This window comes from Phalacrocorax aristotelis, chromosome 3, assembly GCF_949628215.1.
Source record: "Phalacrocorax aristotelis chromosome 3, bGulAri2.1, whole genome shotgun sequence".
Taxonomy (NCBI): domain Eukaryota; kingdom Metazoa; phylum Chordata; class Aves; order Suliformes; family Phalacrocoracidae; genus Phalacrocorax; species Phalacrocorax aristotelis.
The window spans coordinates 125,688,007-125,707,582 of NC_134278.1; the positions used below are offsets into that span (position 1 = coordinate 125,688,007).

Sequence of the window (19,576 nt, forward strand, 5' to 3'; positions counted from 1 at the left end):
TCTCCTTTTGTCTCTTCAGCTCCCATGCCTCCTTCCCTTATCTGACACTTGTAAATACTCGTTCGGCTTTCACAGCCAGCGCTGGTTACGACTACAGTGTAAGGTGACAGTTTAACTTTTTTGATGCACTTGCTTTCTGCTCTGTCCTCTCTGTTGCTTTTTGAACTTCAGACTCTTGAGGGCAGCTCACTTTGCAAGCTCACTAATGCACAAAGACACTATTCCAGACCACTCTCTTTTAATAAGCTTGAGGGATTTGAGAGATATCTTTTGGCAAATATTTGGGTTTAGGTTTTGCAGATTGCTTTGAAAGCACAGATAGCTAGTCTTTTTATGGAAAAACTTTACCACGTGTGTTAAAATGTGGGTTTTTTTGTGGTCTCAAAGTCTGTGGGACATACATACAGGATGTTATTATAAGAGGTTAAGTTAGAAGACTCTGGTTATTGGATTGTTTTACCTGAATTTTAGTTTGAGGTGCACTTCTCTGTTGTATTCTGATAGTCGCTCCTCAGTCCATGACTTCTTTATTTAGCACCTTCCTTCCAAGAGAGGTGTAAGGAAGGACAACTATTGTCCTACGCCAGTTTGGAAACATTTTTCCCTGAGGTTTCATGGATGTGGTATGAATTAATGAAGAATTAAAGCCTAGCATTTAATTTGCTTTGGTTTTTTAATCATGTTCCTTTCAGCTGGCATGTTTTTCAGTATCCTTGTCCATCTCCTAACTTGCTTTCCAGCAATCTGGAATATGAATTTACATTTAAAGTAAGATATGGATTCACGCATTTGTTATGATGTTTATGTGTGGCATTTACTACTCCCCCGTCCTCACCTTCTGATTTGTTACATATTTCAAAAAGTATGAAATTATTAATATTTTTTACCTTTCAGTCAGCATGGAATATTAAATTATCAGTAAAAATAACACGAAAGCATGATTTTAAGCCAGCAAATTGGATTAATAGAGGCATAGTTGTTTCTCCACATACTAGGTCATTCCAAAATAAGCAGAAATGCACAGAATGAAATACTGGACACACTGGCACACTGCCCAGCGCAGAGAAAAGACAGTTTCCAAGGAAATGAGTTCTTGAGGATTTCTGTGTTTTTAGTTCTGTGTGTCAAACCCTGGAAAGACACTTTGTGTTATAGAAGGTACACCGAGGTAGCTGGACAGCCGCACTTACTGCTCTGCCTACGCTCAGGATCTGTCCTTTGGCAGAGGCTGGACAGGGTCACCCTGCTAATAACGTACTCGGTTCAGACACGTCGCCTCCATTACAACTGCGTAGCATTGAAGAGCCACCGATTACATGCTGGTAACTGGCCGTTTGGCACCACATGCCTTTGTTCCTTACCACCTCTTTGCTAAAATAAATAACAACAAAAAAGCAAACACAAATAGTTCAAAGAGCTCCTTCGATGATGGTTTAAAAGTATGAAGAAATCATTTGTGTTACCTTAACTTGCAATTTTCAGACTCTGCTATGCTTTTTTTTCAAACTCTGGCCACTTCAGTCTTTTCTACACCACTGAGTCCATTTCTTGGTAGTGTCATCTTTATCGCATCGTATGCAAGACCAATCAAGTTCTGGGAGAAAAACTACAAGTAAGACTATTCAAAAATTTTCTATGCTTATTATTTGTAAAGGTTTTGCTCTCATTAGTTTTGTTTCTGGAGGTATTTATCTTTCTGAAGGTAATCCTTAAATTGTTGTAGGGCACGAGAGGCTAATCTTTGAATATTGATTCTGGTGTTTTACTATTTCATGGTTATTTGGTTATTTCTGAAAATGTCTTTAAACAATTATCGGTATGTTACAGATGAGGTGTCACATTGCATTTGTTGTACAGACTTAAGTAATGAAGCTGTGAGAAACAAAAAAAAATCCATAAAACTCCCAGTTGTCAGCCTTTTTTGCCTTGCTAGCTAGTGTTAGCAACTAAATCTGTGAAGCCTTTGACACTAGAAGTCAGGCTGCGTTAATATATTTTATACTGGCCTGATTAAATGTTACTATTTGGGATGTGGCAGGTAACTCTCATAGTGAAGTGATGATGAGTGTGCACTGTCATTACCTGCTACATCTGATCTTGGAGTTTGACTTAAAAATTTGTTGGCTTTGTCAGATTTTAGCTGCCATTCATTCAGTTTGACAAGGGTGTAAACGTAGAATATTGAAAAGAGTGAATAAAGAGCTTCTGCTCCTTCTACCAAGCAGGATTTGAAAGCCTTTGGTAACTGGGATCTAATGGGCTCCCAACAAGAGTACTGGAGACAGGGAAACACTTCCCTTTCTAGATGGAGGTAGGTTTTGCAAGGGATGAATGAGCCATCTGCAGCATTAGGGGCCGAATCCAGTGACAAAGGGGTGTCCTGTCCTGTGCTCTGGGCAGTGCGTGAGCTCTTCACCACCTACTAACCTGTAAGCAGGCTCGGAGAAACTTATTGCAGCTGCAGAACAGTGTTTTGAGGCACAAAGTGCAAATTGTATTGGCAAAATCAGGACTTGGTCGGACCAGTGAGAAGCGCTATACACTTACCATGCTTCTTGTATCGGTGCCACTGAGCACCTAAAGGAATTCAAAACTAGAAATTACAGTGATTGATTTTTCCATCTTTTAGAATAAATGGTCTGATTAGTTTGAAGAGTTTGAATTTTGTTCCAATTTGACTTGTGTCAGTGAGTGAGTATGTACTTATCTATGAAGAAATTGCTTAAACAATGCCAAGTCATATAAAGAGGCTTTGTGTTTGCTTCTGAGATTTGTGGAAACCTTTTTTGGGGGGTAGCTGAGTTTTGTACACTGGGGCCAGATCTTAACAAGATTCTTTCTCTCACAGCTTTTTCTGGGTCAACAGGCTTGTTATTTTGTAGGAGTGAAGTTGAGGGGAGTTGTGGAAAGGCAGGAAGTGACCACAAATCCCACAGAAGGCATTACATTTATGGACAGAAACTTTGATCCATATTAGGTAGGAAGTGGAGAATTTAATATCTGCAGCATTTTACTTCAACCAGAACATTTTGAAAGCATGTGGCTTTCTAAGTCTGGGTTAGAGAATCAAACTCAGCTTTAGGCACATCACTTCCATATAGCTAGGTAAGCGTAGTATCTGTAGGTTATTGTAGACGGAGATAGAGGGGCCATTTTCATTTGCTTTTGGTTTGTCAAAGGCTTTTGGGACAAGATGAACAGAAGGTATTCAAAGGAAATCTCAAAAGATGGTGCTTGATGGGTATTACTTAAGTGAGGGTGTCTTGATTTCATCAGTACTGACCATCTGTGACTCCCACTAAGGGAAGTAAAGCAGTTGGTGCTAATCATTTTTTAAAACAAAACTAATTATTTTACCCATAAACTGTAAAACCCTGTGTGCAAAAAACCTAACCCTTTTAATACTTTAAACCACCACTACTTGTCCTTTCAAAATAAGCAGTAACTACAATTTCGTCTTCAATGTGAATGCTTAAGTTAGGCTGTGTGAAAAATTTGTGGTTTGTTAGAAATCCAGTGTATCTTTTATGATCTTCTCTCTTAAAATATAAAAAGCAGCACCTTGCCCCTCAGAAACCTTCCAGAAGTAGAAAACAGCCTTGTAGAAGATTCAGATAGTCATCAAAGTAAAATAAATGTTTGCCTGAGCCTGTGGTATCCCACAATATGGACATGTAATGTTGACTCCTAAATTTATATTAATTTTGTCTCTAGCACTTTGCCTCACTTCCATTTCAGTATTTCATTGCTCACATGAAGAACTGAGCAGAGCGAGTAAGCATGGGACTGAAAAACTCCCAAGTCATTGCAGGGACTCAGGATTTAGGGTAAGGAAATTTTCTACAAAATATTTAATATAATTTAGAGAGGTTAGATGGGCCTAGCCTTACTGCTTAAAATCTTGACCCTTTAACATCTAAAGATTCAAAGGGATTGCATGATTGCTTTCTTTCAGAGCTGTGGAGTTAAATAGGATTGGGAACCTGAGCTGGAGTGGAAAGTTGCTCTGGTTCCTGAACCGACCTGTCTTTGGGCTGCAGTGCTCTACGGCCAGATGTGCCCTGAATTCTCAGGTGCTGGAAGACAAAACAGAACAAACAGATAGGGAAGTTGGTGTATAGTTTTCCTTTTTTTGGAGTGCACTGACGGTTACTTTTGCTAACTTCTGCTCAGGTTTTCACTGAAAGTCACAGGTTTGCTGCAGTGCAGTCTGAGATGCACTCGTACAAAGCGGAAGCTCTGGCAGATTTTTTGCTATTTCCGTACTCATTGCCTGTCGACAGGAACTTTTGCCCAGGGTAAAGCTACCTTCAGTGTGCTTTATTTAGCTTTTTTTGTTTTGGATCCTTTGCATTCTCATTTTCAAACACTTCCTTGCTGTGTTGATGACTACATTAAATTATCACATCTATCAGCAATGCAAAAACTCATTTACATGTATATGAAGTTACAGAGGTAGCCAGTTCCATGGTTATATTTTTTTATACTTTAGCCTCTTAATGGGACTAACCAAAAACATTTTTGACAAGCAGTCTAGATATCAAAATATCATGGTTTTGTTTTTCTTCTAAGTCACAAATTAGGTTGCTTTCTTGGATGTCATTTCTGCTCATCAGTATAAGCACACTTCACTGCTGTTAAGCAAACTTAGTTTTCCTTAAGTGAAATGAAGAAAAAAAAGTATTTTTGCATCCTATGTCAGTCAACAGTGCGAAATAGGATGAAAGGAAAAAACATCTGGTTCATTTTCTGTGAAGTGAATCCAAAGTTGAAGCTTTGGAGATCACCAAGTAGGCAGAACCACATTTACTAATAGAGCTAGGCCGTTAGGCCGGCAGCCCGAGTGGGCAGCTGCTCCGTCTGTTCCTTAAAGTTGTATCTGTCTGATTTTGCAGAGTGCACACATACACACCTTACATTTCCAGTGTTTCTCTTAGTCTTGCTTTTTCTGCTGGCTAAAGAGGAGTTTGATTCCTCAGGTTTCTGAGGGGGCATCTGCCGCTCTAGATGATGTGGCCTGGAGCTGAAAGTCTTAGAGAATTAAGATGATGGCTTGTTTGTTTTTTCAAGGAGATGGAGGAACTCAAGTGGGTTAAAAAAAAAATATCATTCTGACAGTAAGCAAACTGTGAAATTCCTAGCAAGCTCTTAAAAATTCTGGGATCATACTGTGCCTGTTTGTGCTCTTGCGGCGTGTGCACAGAGCATGGGTGTTCTTCCCTGCAGTCAGCAGATGCTGTTTGTTTATATGTGCACTTTGGTACTCACTGCATTGAGAGTCTAGTACACCAATACATCACTGAGGTCAGGGATCTTTCAGGGGGAGAAAAGGAAGGGTGACTCTAAGAAGAAGAAAATATTAGGCGATAAGGAAAGTAAGAAAGTACGGTTTCTCATGCAGCCCCCTTTTCACAGCTTTTGCTGCCGTTGTTGAAAGGAGAGGGCTGTAAAATCAGAAAGCTGGCCTGCTGTTCATGAGCTGGTTGCCTCATGGGAGTCCCAACTATGAGAAATTTTCTCTCTTACTTCTTAAAAAAAAAAAAAAAAAAGTTTGATGCAACACTGGCTTTGTCCTGCCATTAGCCCGTGTCCTGCGTCCCAGTTTGAAGAGTCCTGTCTTAGTCTTTATTTGCACAGCTGTTGGGATGATCAGGCTGTAGATGTTGGAGAGAGAAAAGGAAATAGCAGTAAATCTTGTTTAATGTATAGTCACTTTAAAGCATAAAGTGTTTGTTCAAACGCTGCTGTTCCATTCCTCTGCTTTGCTTTTTTTTCTTAAATTGTCACGTTGCATCCTGATTCTTGTCCCCCTCCTCCCTTCCTCTTATCTTGCTTTGTATCTTGGATAAGGCAATGGACAGAACAGTGTAGGAAGTTTACTTTCATTCCTCAGTGGGTCGAACTGCTGGATCACGTTGAGCAGCCTGTTCTCTGCTGCAGCTGTGACCTGTCCCCGCAAAGAGCAAACTGCCCGCAGGAATCTGGAGATTTTGCGGCCTAAAAGCTGCTCATCTCTCTCCTGCTCCTTGTTTCTATTCTATCTTGATCGTCTGGTTCGGTGCCTATTTTTGGGTAAGGCACAGCTTGCATTTGCTTTGAAGGATCTCAAGTGAATTACTTTGTAGTGTAACTGAATCGGTTAGGTGTCCCTAAAGAGGCTGTGATTAAATTGCCAGGTATCTCAAAATGGCATTACAGGGTACCGCTCTGTGTTTCAGAATATGTGAGCAAGCCTTTCTTTTCTCCATCTTTTTAAAAAGTGTATCACTCTGTTATTGTTCCAGTCATTGTGGTCTGGAAAATAGCCACCTGTAAAGTTAATACAGCTGGGAACGGAGGGTGAGGACAACCTGTCCTGCCTCAGACTTAGTGCAGCTGGCATTTTATATTTCCTTACTGATTCACTTAACCTGCCCATCGTGGACAGGTTAAGTGACAGCACAGACACAATTCGGTTGACCCCACATTATGCATGTGTGTGGGAAAAGGAGTTGTGAAATGTACCTGTCTGCTCCTTTCCTTCTTCCCATAAAATAACAGGCCTTCCACTTCCAAATGGTTATTTTTAACTCACCCTAGTGCATCCGGTTTCCCTGTAAGCCTGTTCCTCTGTTACAGCTGCTAAAACCCCTGCTTTGAACACAAAATGTCATTTAACTGTAAATGTCCATGGACCTTGTTTGGGAACTGCATGTTCAGATCTTTCGAGTTCTTTTTAGGGCTGGATTTCTTTTTTTATTCTTTATTGCTATGTTGTTTGATTTTTCACATGTTCTTAGACCTCCATAGTGGTGATGTTTACAGAGGAACAACTCTAGCAGCTGTTTAGAGTTCAGTAATGCCTTGGACATTGATTTATAATGAATACTTTAAAGAAAGGTACATTAACCTCTGAAGTCAACATTTATAGCATAACCTAAGCATAGGAGAACCCTTTTTTTCCCACCCCTAATCGACATGAGTCAGCATTTGCCTTATTTCCTCAAATATAACTTCAGAAATGTTACGTTCTGACTACTGTCACTGCCTGTTCTCCTTACTTAGGGTTCAAGCTTTTCTGAATACTTCCAGCCACCTGGCATCAAAGCCACATTGCAGCCATGAGTTTTACTGTTCATTTGAATCGTTTTAGTTTCTTCTGAACTGCTTCTCTTTCTCTGCAAATTTGTGTGTTTCTCTGTGGCTGCTTCTATTTCTGTACTGTTTCTTATGAACTGACCAGAAAGAAGCACGGTATTCCAGTTGTACCAGTTTACTCTAGAGTGTACTGAGGTTCTAGTTCCTTCGTTATTAGCTGTTGCTCAGTTTTATCAATGCTAGCCCCTTGGATAACCGTGGCTCTTTTAAGAGAAGTCTTCACTGAGTTGGCCTCAGGGCTCCTCCAGGTTTTCATTGAGTGTTAAGTTAATTTAGAACTCAGCAAAATAGTATAAATAAGTACCAGTGTGTAGATAAAACCAAAATGGATGCTTATTAGTGCCTGGGGCTTGGAAGTCAAAACAAATAGGACCAATGAATGAATGGTTTTTAGTCTGAATTTCTGGTGTGTTGTCTTCAAGTCAGAAGGGCTGCCTGGTGCTGTTCACAAAGCATGTGGAATTTGGTGAGAGTCTTTCTGGAGGCTTCAAAGGGACTTAGATCCTTGAGCATCCAGCCTAGACTGGTACTGAGGGATGCTTAGGCCTTTCTGGGGTGCCCTTGCGTACAGCATTCCTGCTGACTGTAGTGGCACTCCCTGGCTGGCAGTGATGCAAAAGCTGAAACGTTAGCAAGTTGCTGTTATTTTTCCTTCATTACTCTTCTTCTATAACTGGCAGATTTCCCAATAACTATTATTTTTTGGGGGTAAAAAAATGCTATTCTGTTGAAACAATGAGTATAAACTGGTCTCTGGGAAGCTGTGCCCTGTTCTCCAGGTGCATGTGCGGCCGTGGTTCTGGCATTGGGGGAGAGAACAGACAAACCAAAACGTTTGAAAAACAAGGAACATTTTTGTCTGTACTTTGGCCTTAGTTGTTCAAGAGCCCTCTGAAGTTACGTGTCATTCATAAGACTTACTCGTCTGACTGTCTTCTCAGGACCATTCCCTGTCTCCTCCCTGCTGTAGTGCCTATCTGCTGAACATACCACACTGCACACCACCACTGCCCATGGACTCGTACTTGCAACACCTGCCGGGTTTGGGAGGTTTTAGTCCCTTTCAGCAGGTGTGTAGGGCTTTGAGGAGAGACAAAGCCACAGCATTCAGGTGTGGGAGGTGTTGCTTCAGGTAAAGCCCCAGGCTCAAAGAACCCCTACTAGCAATTACATTCCCCTTGGCATCTTGAACTGTGAGTAAGTGATCCTGTGTGCATATGTGCCCCTTCAGCCACTTGCTGTAGCATGGAGGTATGCACATCTCCTCTCCAACCCAGCCCTCACCTCATCGCTTGATGACTCCATGTGGGGAGTCACACTGAGCTGGGAAAATGTGAGGGCTGTCTGGGAAAGGATGGGTGAGGAAAACCAGGCACCTTTAATCAAATAGACCAGGTATTAAAATAAGGGCTTTCTGAGTTGCCAAGAGTTTCACACTCAAGGGAGGCTATACAAAATTCAAAGTTGTATTTTAACTGTTTGGCAGTATCTCTTTAACTGGTAACATCTCCTTTTCTCAAATTTTGCCCGTGGCAGGCAATAAAACAAATTGAGGCTAATTGAATAGGAGCCATATGCGTGATAATTAATTGGGAGTGCGTTCTGATTCAGTGCTCTGAAGTTCCCTGCCGAGTTAAAGATGCATTCACAACTCCAATTCACTGAATCATTCTAAGAGGACAGAATAAAGACAGAAGGGAGGCATCAGAGAGGGGGATGCATGCTGAGGCCAGGCAGGAACACAAGCAGAGATCAAAACCGTAAGTGGGATAAATGAAAAGGGAAAGGAATGGGCAAAAAAGCAAAAGGCGTGCAGTGAAAAACCTGAGGATAATGCAACAGATATTGATAAGCAGGAACTCAGACCTACAGAGGAAAAGAAATCATGAGCATGATAAAGAGGACTTTTAAATATATTTGGAAAGGAAAGCAGCAGCAGGACATAAGAGAAAAGATAAGAATGGACTCATAAATCGGAAACAGGAAGCATGTAATATTTTTAAGGGCTTGTGTGGATACACAGTGGCACTAATATTTTATAAGCTGTTCGTCTAATGCTTGGTTTCCAAATTATGTAAATCTAAGGAGAACAGGTAAACTAATGAAATTTGTCAAGTATTGGAAACCTGTTGAAACGGATTGACTGAATTTCCATAAGAATAAGCGTTCTCAGCAAGCGCTCATCCCGTTCACTTGGATAATGTTAATCACCTTCTGGTTTAGATTTAACTGAATCAAACGTTAAGGGGCAAGCTGAGGTTTGGAGTGCTAAACTCAAACCTTCCATTCAAGAAGATGCTTACTCAAGCAACTTCTGTCAAGATGTGAAGATGGGAAAAGTTGAGATCACAGAGGAGATGTTCAGTAGGGTAACTGTTCTAACTGAGGTGATGGGTAAATTGTGTACATATACCAGCAGGGAATAATTCATGCTACACCTTGCTCAAGTCCTGGTTGTCTCCTGATATACGAGAGTATGAACCGGACCCAGATTCCTGAGGCCTGGTAAGAGCAAAATGTAAAATGTCTCTTGCTTCTCTCTGAGATAATGCAAAACGCAGAATTATGTCACCGTTGCCACTGGGAATTGTCTCTGAAGCTTTGTGCTAGTTGGGACTAGGCAAATACTGCATGAATGCTAGAGGGATTTTTTTGTGTTTGTTTTTTTTTTAAAAAAATCCTTTGACTAGCAGTGTTTCCTCTCAAAATATCATCTAGTGCAACCAAGTGTTGGAGGTTCTTTCAGTCTGAAGAGTACTGTAGAGACTACCGTAATGACTGCTGTAAATGATTAACACTCTCAGCAGTCCTCACAATGAAAAAAATAGAGATAGTAAAAGTTATGCCTTTTTAAGATTGAATTTTGTACAACTGCGCAGTAGCAGTCAGATTTTTCTTGTTCTTCAGTGTAGGATCACTGATGCTGCCCTCACAGGTTTACAGCACTGGAATGGTTTGGTTAGCTTCTGTTTTGCCTCCTGTCATCTTTTGGTGAGAAATATCTATATGGAAAACCCTATAGTGAACTAAACTAGAGTTTCTGATGTAGGCTTTCTTTGTAAGATGTCATTCACCAGTCTTTGTCTTATTCTTGTATTTTCTCATAATTTCTTGTCATCTCTACCTCCCAATTTTATTTTTAAGCAGACACCTTAAGTCTAAAATATCTTAAGTATATGTTATTTTAGTATTGCACACTGGAAAAGCGTAAGAGCACTTTGTTATCAGCAGTTAACAATATTAAGAATGAGTTCTGAAATGCCGTGCTGTCCTTTCCTCCTTTTATGATGTTTAAGCAATGTGCATCTCTCAGTGTGGAGTAAGGAGGTAAACATCTTGGCCTCGTTTGCTGAAGCAGCTCCCAATATTTTGGTGATTTTTTTTCTGCTGTCTCATCTCGCTCTCTTTTCTGGTGAAAACTTTACCAGGACATTCCTCAACACCTCCTTTCTACTCTCCAGGTCCTCAGGCTTTTGCCACTGCACTCGTGTGCCCATCAGCCAGTGCAGAGCCCAAGTGAATTGGTCCTGCGGAGCTCTTTGCCCAGAGCTGGGCACAAAATAATACCTTTCCTATAATGTTTGTGTTGGCTCACGATGGGGAAAACTGGAAAAACAACACTCACCTGCTGTGTTTCAGATGCATGGTTTTGTGTGTAATTAACACATTTGCTTTTAAATTAAAAGTATGCCTATGAATTGTGGGTAGTGAGGTATAGCTGTGATGCCAGGTCCTGTGCTAAGCCCCATCCTTACAGGAACGTTGGGGTCCCAGCCCTTTTTCACTGACACAAGAGTGAGCACAAACATCTCTCTGCAGTTGGCATAATCCTTCCACTTACAAAGCTTAGTATAAAATTTCTGAAGATAATGCCTAAATGCTTTTTAAAAGAAAAAGCGTACTCAGACAAGGGGGAAGAAATTAAGTAGCAAGGTAGGCAAATAAGACAAAAGCGGGGATATTGATGACATTTTGGTAACGCATTAATGAATATTTCAAAGTTTAAGTGACCTGGCTTACAAATAAGAGGTGAATTCCCCAGCTAAGCCTTTGACTGTCAGAGCACTTATGTGGGCTGCTTAACCCATGCTTGGGCACTCAGCTTTTGATCTCAAATTCACACCTGCCATTTGCATCCCTGTTGCTGCAGGAGCACAGAAACCTCATCTTCAGGAAAGGCTTCAGAAAATGCCAAATAAACATGCTTAGTAGTGTCTCAGCAAATGACTGCAATTCTGATTTTTACACCTACTTTAAAAAACAAACAAAGAGCAGCAGCAACAAAAACCCAAACAAAACCCCAAACAAAACAAACCACACACAAAAAAAACCCCAAACCAAAAAAAACCAAAATCCAAACCTGAGAAGCTCTCAGAATGAATTATTAAAAACTTTTTAAGAAAGTAAAGAAACACTTAGAAAGGGAAACATTACTGATAATGAGATCTTCCTATGTTTTAATAGGATCCCTCAACAGTGCTGTCTTTAACAACTGGAACTTTTTATTCCTTAGCCCTCCCACCGTTTCCTAGTGTGCAATCAAAGCCACTTTTTATTATTGTTAGATGAAACACGGGAGCAGTCCGGCAAGGAGGGGAGAAAGAAAGCATGAAAAATAAAGATCAGAGCAACCAATCAGGAAGGAAGAAGTTGTTTTCATTTCTAAGAGATCATTCTTTATTAACATGAGTTAAACCTAAGGCATGTCTTCCATGCAGCTGCCCAGAAAACCTGGGCATGGTTATGCACGAAGGAGCTGTCAGCCTGTGCTGTTATAATCGCACTGAAATCATTCTGCGTTTTAGATGAAATTGATTTAAAACTACTTGGGCATCCTCACACTTCCAATTAGTACCGTCAGTTTTGCCTCTGGTGTCCTTCAAATATTCATGGATGCCTGCTTATTCTGCCGTCTCCTTACTCTCCCTCCTGCCTCACCGTCGCTACTACCACTGTGTTTTTAATGCTAAGCCATCCATTTATAGTGCCAGCAGTGTGAGGCATTCACAAGGAAATGCTGAGGATTTTTTTTCCAGACTCCCATGCATAATCATAGGGCTGCAGCATAGTAAAGTTTCTCTGGTTAGACTTGCCTGTTAGATGTCATAGAAAGATGGATTAAAATTTATTGAACACAGACAAAGAAGAACTTTGGATCTGCCGTAGAAAGGCATCTCTTGCATCCCCCCCATAGGGGAGCTGCTTTTCTTTGTTTTGTTCTCTTTCAAAGTAGAGATCCCCTCCTTCTCAGCAGGAATCCTAGAAATCCTGAATTTGTGTTTTGAGGCAAAACCCAGCAACAGCAAGACAGAACAACTGCAATTTTTATTTTCATCTTCATGAAATAAACACAGCAATGATTTCCCCCCCCTCCCCTCCCCAGTTTGCCCCATTCTTACCATCCACTGTATGTCCCCCAGGCTGCCTGAATCCCCCTCAGTCTTTTTTCTACCTTTCTAGGGAAATCAGGAGAGTAAAGTGGGAGAAGAAAGTCTTTCCAGATTGAAAAAAAATAGGCAGTATTTTTTGACAAGGGAAGTATAAGAAGTGACTTCATCTTTTTGCAAAGGGAAGCGATAGTTACAATGGCATGAACAGTGCTGTGTAAACCAGTGGATTATCTCAGCGCCCGTGTAAATGCTGGATTAAGAGAGCATGAGATAAATATTTCAGGAACTAAGCAGGGTGTTCACTCTAAAATTGCTGAAGACTTAGCTGAAGATGTTCAAACACAATCACTTGCACTCTAGGGCAAGTGCTGAAGGACCTGCACTTGGTTTGCATAGAATAATGCAATTCAGGAAGAAATCTAATTACTGAGCTAATTGTCACCTTGGATGAGTGGTAACAACCAAATTTAAAGCAAGAGGCCACTGGAGGAAAGCCCAAATCACGCACAGTCTCACTTTGAGAGGTCCTAGCTGACAGCGAGAAGCCCAGGAGTAAAGGCGTCGTCGGTTTGATTGTTAGGCACAGTGTGTTACAGTTTAATGCTATGCAAATTCCCATTGCCTTCAAGAAGGTGCAAACATAGCTTTGGTTGCTAATAATTGTGGAAGTCCAAAATGGTTTGCCTTAATGAATTTATTCAACTAAACTGAATTTCAGGACAGAAGTTTGCTTTACAAACTGTCTATATTACCTTTGGTCTTAAAAAAAAAAATTTAAATTATGCTTCAAAATATCTGTATAAAGATTTGAGTTTTGCTGGTAGTGTCTGAAAAGGTAAATCTTTTCTTGTCTCATGTCCTGAGGCCCGTGTTATAGCTGCTTAAGTGATCATTACTGTGCTTGGAATGGAGGATAAAGCCGCAACGGTGCCTGGTTTTGTTTTGTTTGAGAGAACTGTTCTGTTTTCTTCCCTTCTTCCCAGTCAGGCTGCATTATCCATCTTGGAGTGTCCTGAAGCACTTGTGATTTTCCCTGATTGTTTCACTCATCTCTCTCTCTCTCCCCCCTACTCTTTCTCTCCCTCAAAAAAAAAAAAAAAAAAAAAAAAAAGAAAGGGAGGGGGTAGAAATGGAGCCAGAGCTTCATGCTGGGCAAAAGGTTTCCTACTTATTATAGATCAGAATTTTCTGATGTATTGCTTGATTTGTATCTCAGTGTGCCTCAAGAACAGAAATGCTTTGTAGGTTGGTAAAAAATATGGGTAAAGAATGGTAGTGACTTGTGCCTCATACTGCCACGCTGATTTCAGAGGGACTGAAAGTTAATAAGGAGTCTCATAATCCTAAAACATATGCATTTGGAAATCAGCAGCGTTTCTCTGCTGAGAATAGAAAATTGATTGAATTCTATAACCTTATCTTTATGCTTACTCTTGCGTATGGTGTAATTGCAGGTGGATGTATATCAGGGTAGAAGAATTCTGACCGCCTTTTTGAAGCAAAATCATTCATTATGTTCTGAACTGCATAGAAGGCCCTCCCCCGCCCCGTTGCCACTTTCTGTTGCATAGGAAATGAAAATTGTAGTTACAATAAGCTGAGCCAACCAGAGGCAGGAAGATAAATAATACATCAAATAAAATGTTAATCTATGTAGATAACATACTAATATTAATTACAAAGAATTCTAATTAAGACTCGTGTTCTCTCCAACTGTATCTCTTGCAAAGTAACGAGCATGCCTTTTTAAAGCAAAAATCAGTTGCTGGTAGGGCGTGGACATAAAGCAGTTCTGTTCTCCTTCTGTCTACTACATGGAAGCCTGTGTGCAATTTTTCTGTTGGTCGGTTTTCCACAGCTTTTTGGGGGGGGGCTGTACAGGATGGATGAGAAGGCTTTCTAAGGTTAGGGACATCAGTGGCATCCTTCTCCCAGTTGGCTTCAGCATGAGTTTATAGCTTCAACTCAGAAACTTCCAACCTTTAAAGTAACTTCTGTATTGACACACAAAGTCGCAGGAGCCAATACTGCCATGAGGACATACGGACTCCTGGAGAGTCTCTGCTGTGCTTCAAAGGCAACGTTATGCTGGGTTTACACCATCCTTTTTCAGTGTAGTTTAAGCTGTTTGAAAGTCTTCCATTTAACTTATACCCTCGTTGCCACAGTCTTCCTCAGGGCATGTCAAAGTTCTCATAGCGAGTAGCCAAATTTGGTGTAAGTTGACTGGCCAGCTATCAGCCCGTTCAAAATCTCCATGATGCTCTGCTCTACCCTGATGAGCCGGACCGCAGCCAGCCCCACTTGGCCATGCCGCCCTCATCACAGTTTGATGAAGGACACCGTGAGGACCATGCCTGGGTGCCTCCCTCAGTTCCTGTGCCGGGAGAGGTGGTGCACTGGCACTTTTCCCCTGCGTTTGCAGGCTGTTGAACAGATGAGACTCTCACGACTGTCACATGTAACCTTATGCTGACTGTTGTTGGGGGCAAGTGGCTTTGTCTTTAACCATTCTCTGCTTTAACCCCATTTTCCAAGGAGTGATAATATTTATGTATTTGATGGATAGACCTGCTAAGGCTAGCGACTGAGGGCAAAAGTTTTGAGGATATATTCTTAATGAAGTGTCCTGAAATCCTAAAGCGCCTCTGGCAGAGCAGTATTTCAGGGAAATTCACATTTACTATAGCATTTCTGTCAGCCAGGCTTTCACTTGTACGCTGAAGGCTTGGGAGACGGCTGCATGGGCGATGCTTTGGACTTCTGATGTAGCATATCCCTAGTCACCACAACCACCACTCCCTTCTTTTGGGCACGTGCTTGCCCACAGTGATTTACTTGTTTCTGATTTTCAGACTTTGTTAGTGTCTTTGTTACAGAGAGGAATAAAAGCTCAATCCAATCTACCTTTTAGTTGCTCTCTATTTTGTGATCATTTTCCCTGTGGTACGTGTAGTCACTGCTACAATGAAAATACTGAGCAGGGAATGTCTTATTCATGAGGGTGGCAGGGCTGTCTGTGTGGGCTAAGGCTTTGTAATTTGCTCTTTTTCAGGTGATAAGAATGACCAGGGACTCTCATTGCTGCGTAGATAAATATGAAACTAAGTAAAGCAGTGTTTTTGTTGTTGTTTTTCCATAGCTGTTATACACCCACAGAAATACTTTCACACAAAGAAAACCCCTTGAGTCCCGCTGTTTCCCTTAAGGCTTAGAAGGGAAGAACGACTGATTTAATATTCTTTCTGTTCACTGGTTTGGTGTCACCTGGCGTGCTTCTGGAGCCAGTTCAGTTATTTAAGTACATAGTGTTATGTGTTATTACAGATGCCAAGCTCTGAATGTACTCTGCCCCACAAGAAGGGAACTGGGGAGGGAGAAGGGGACACACATGCTTCTGCTTTGTGTGTTGATAAGCTACAATATCAATAGCAATACTGAACTGAAATAACTATATACGCCTGCTTGGAGTAAACCAATGAATGTCTTAGATTGTGAACTGCATAATGATATAAACACAGAATGAGAAGATACATTAAAAAGAAAGTAAAACTGTATTTTTGGGAGAATCTTATTTTAAAAAAAAAAGAGAATTGGCTGTACAACATTTCTTTATTTCCAGCACCAAAAGATCGGACCATTCCAACACCAGACTGGCAATTCAGATCGAAAAGGATGCAGGTATGGCCTCGGAGTTTGGGTGTTTTGCTTGATTTGCAAAATGTGATGTATTTATACTGTCGAGGCTTTGCCTGGAAAGTTGAAGAGGTGCAAAGGGTTTAAATGTTGTGTGAACAAATCAGAGCATTTGAAATGTAGCAGAGCGCTGGTTTAAGTTGTGTGACTTGATAAGTAAATTTGCTCTTCAGTTATGCATAGTTGATCAGATAGCTGCTGTGCCGCAAATTGCTTGGTTAATCATAACATCGCTGTCTGTATGGAGTACGCAGCAGACACTCTAGCTAGGCTCGAAGGTCGGCTGTGGGCAGGCCATGGTTTTGGAAAAAAGCAGCAGGTTAATAGTGCCCCTACTGCTGAGCAGTTTGGGCTGACAGGTATCTCCTCTTCCCTGCAGAGAAACCTTTTTGGGGGGGGGGGAAGGAAAATCAGAAAATTTGCGGGAGGGGGTAAAAGAAAGAAGTAGGAAAGATGGTGGGCTTCTCCTCCGGCTATCAGTGCCTCAAATTAGCTCCGATCCATGGCAGTGTATAACACCTTCCTGAGCTGCACCGAGTGGTTCCTGTGAGTCTGGGAAGCGAGAGCATTTTTTTGGTAAGTCAGTGGATGTGGAGGGCGTGTGGTACCTCAGCGGATGCTCTTCAGCACATGGCGGGGCAGAGCCCTTTGCAGGGGAAGCTGATACCAGTGTTTGTGCCAAATCCCAGCCCCAGTGAGAGAGGCCAGGGTTTCATACATGGGTTTCTTCCGCTTTAGTGTTCTGCAGCTGATTCTATTTTGCCACTGAGGTGTTAAGGGCTCGTATTGTGGAGGTATAAATTTACATTATAATTATAGCTGTTATATTTTTACCCCCCTTTTCATCCTTATCCATTACATCAATAACATGAACAAATACACATCTTCACGCAGAAATGGATGTAATCCAGGGTATTGAAGAAGGCGAGAGAAGTATTAGCAGTTTGAGGCATATAAAGTGCTCTTTCATTATCTATAATTTCAAGGCATGTAGTTAACACTTTTCCCAAGGCCATTCTGTTATCTGATAGCAATAACCTTTAGCATTATTATATATGCTAATAAGTTAATTATGTACTAAACCCCATAACTTAAGCAAAACATTCTTTTTGTGTGTGTGCTTAAAAGATTCATTTTAGGACTTGGTTAGATTTTCACCAAATATATTCCAGAAGATGTGTAGCCAAGTATGTCTGCACGTGCATACACACCTGCATACACGTACATACCAGGGCAGGATGCATAATGGCCGTGGTGAGGAAAAGCAGCGTAGTAGCACACCCACTCCTCCTCTTGTGTTGAGGAGCAATTTGTAGGGGAAGCTATAACCTGTCATCCTCTGTGGTTTTTTCCTTCATATTAGATCTGCTCCTAAATGTGAACATCCATAAATATACGTGTGTACATGTATGTATGTATCCACATACACTCTCATGTATACAAATACACCTACAAGATAGTGGTTTGCACAGGTATATCTGTTCATGCACCAGCATTTTAAAGTTTTGAAGGTGAGATGCTGGTGCATTATAGAAAAGAAAAGCAGTTCTCATGTGAAGTATATGTATGTAAAAGAGTACAAGCACAAGACAACACCACACTGGATTATGTGGCACTGTGTTAGCATCTGTGAAAGGTTTGTTCTGTTTCACAGATTGCCATCGTAAAGTGCTACTTTTAATCCAGTTAAATGCTGTAGACCTTCATGAGATGACACTTTTAGACTGTGATGGCATGTTTTTTCACCAAGCAATGTGTAATTGGACAGCTACTATTTTTAAACAATTGGTAGCAATTCTAGTGGTGAATCAATCTTGTTTCATTCTTTCTCAGTACACTAAGTGAACTCTTTAAAAATACGTATCTTCATCTTAAGTACCAACACATACCTCATAGACATAGCCTTGAAAAATCCCTGGAGGCCTAAAAGAAAAAAAATTCCAAGAAAATTACTGGAAGCTGTGTGACTGAATTCTTTAAAAAGCTCAGAAGGAATATTCAAATTTAAGCTTATGTACTGAAACAATCATGATTTCTGGTTTCTTAAAGTTAAGAACAATAAGTAGACATTAACTTAGCATTGCAGAGACTTTCAGTGGAGCCAAAAAACCCTTGCTGTTGTAAAACATGGAGGTGGTTTGATTCAGTCTGAAATATGTGTTTTCACTAATCTGATGTTCTATTTACAATATTGTTCATATTAAACCAAAGTTTCAGGCCTGATTCTCTGAAAGGGTAAAAAGCCACCTAGGAAATGTAGGTTGTATAAAGTATCAGGAAGACGTTATCTGGCTAGAGGAAGAAGCTTTATGCAGGAATAAAAAAGAACATGGGATTTTATGCAGAATGGCTTAGTGTATTATAAACTTTTTTCTTTACAAATGTGTGCTGCTCTGGTTGTAGGAAATGATGACAATAATCTCAACTCCATTTTTTATGAGCATTTGACAAGATCTCTGCAGGAGTCTCTTTGTGGAGATTTGATTCTGGGCCGCTGGGGAAACTACAGCACAGGAGACTGTTTTATTCTGGCATCGGATTATTTAAATGCCTTTGTGCACTTGATCGAAATTGGAAATGGCCTTGTCACCTTTCAGCTCAGAGGGCTGGAATTTCGAGGTAAGGACCCCTGATGATTTAAATAACAACAAAAACAGCAACAAAGCCTGTCTGGCTTTTTAATCTATCATAAATCTGTAGTAGGACAAAGGTTTAAGGACCTTTCTCTCTCTTTTTGTCTGTCTGTCTGAAAGCTCTGTACTTCTTTGTATCGTTATTTGAATTACAATGTTTTGAAACCCAGATGTTTGGAGTCATGTTCTGTGGTATCGTAAGACTTTCAGAAAAAAACCATGTTGAGTTATTTGCCTGACTCACAGATCTTTTAGGTTATTCTTAGTTATGTTTTCAGATTTTTGGGCCCCCCGGTACAAGAAGGACATCGAGTTGCTGGAGCGTGTCCAGAGAAGGGCAGCGAACCGGTGAAAAGGGTCTGGAGCACAAGTGTGCTGGGGAGTGGCTGAGGGAGCTGGGGGGCTTTAGCCTGGAGAAGAGGAGGCTGAGGGGAGACCTTATCGCTCTCTGCAGCTGCCTGAAAGGAGGTTGTAGCGAGGTGGGGGTTGGGCTCTTCTCCCAAGTTACTAGTGACAGAACGAGAGGAAACGGCCTCAAGCTGTGTCAGGGGAGATTTAGGTTGGATATTAGGAAAAAATTCTTTACTGAAAGAGTGGTCAGGCACTGGCACAGGCTGCCCAGAGAGGTGGGGGAGTCACCATCTCTGGAGGTATTTAAAAGACGTGTAGACCTGGCACTTCAGCGCAGGGTTTAGGAGACCTGGGGGTGCTGGGTTGACG

At 41.1% G+C, this 19,576-nt stretch overlaps 1 protein-coding gene across 1 annotated transcript in view; it reads left to right on the forward strand.

Annotated features, from left to right (window-relative positions):
* Positions 1-19,576, forward strand: part of PCNX2 (pecanex 2) — a 162,137-nt gene that overhangs the window by 101,764 nt on the left and 40,797 nt on the right. The window contains exons 23-25 of the mRNA XM_075089486.1: positions 1,485-1,612; positions 16,150-16,208; positions 18,627-18,842. Of these exons, the coding sequence (XP_074945587.1) occupies positions 1,485-1,612; positions 16,150-16,208; positions 18,627-18,842 (403 nt within the window). The remainder of the gene's footprint in view (positions 1-1,484; positions 1,613-16,149; positions 16,209-18,626; positions 18,843-19,576) is intronic.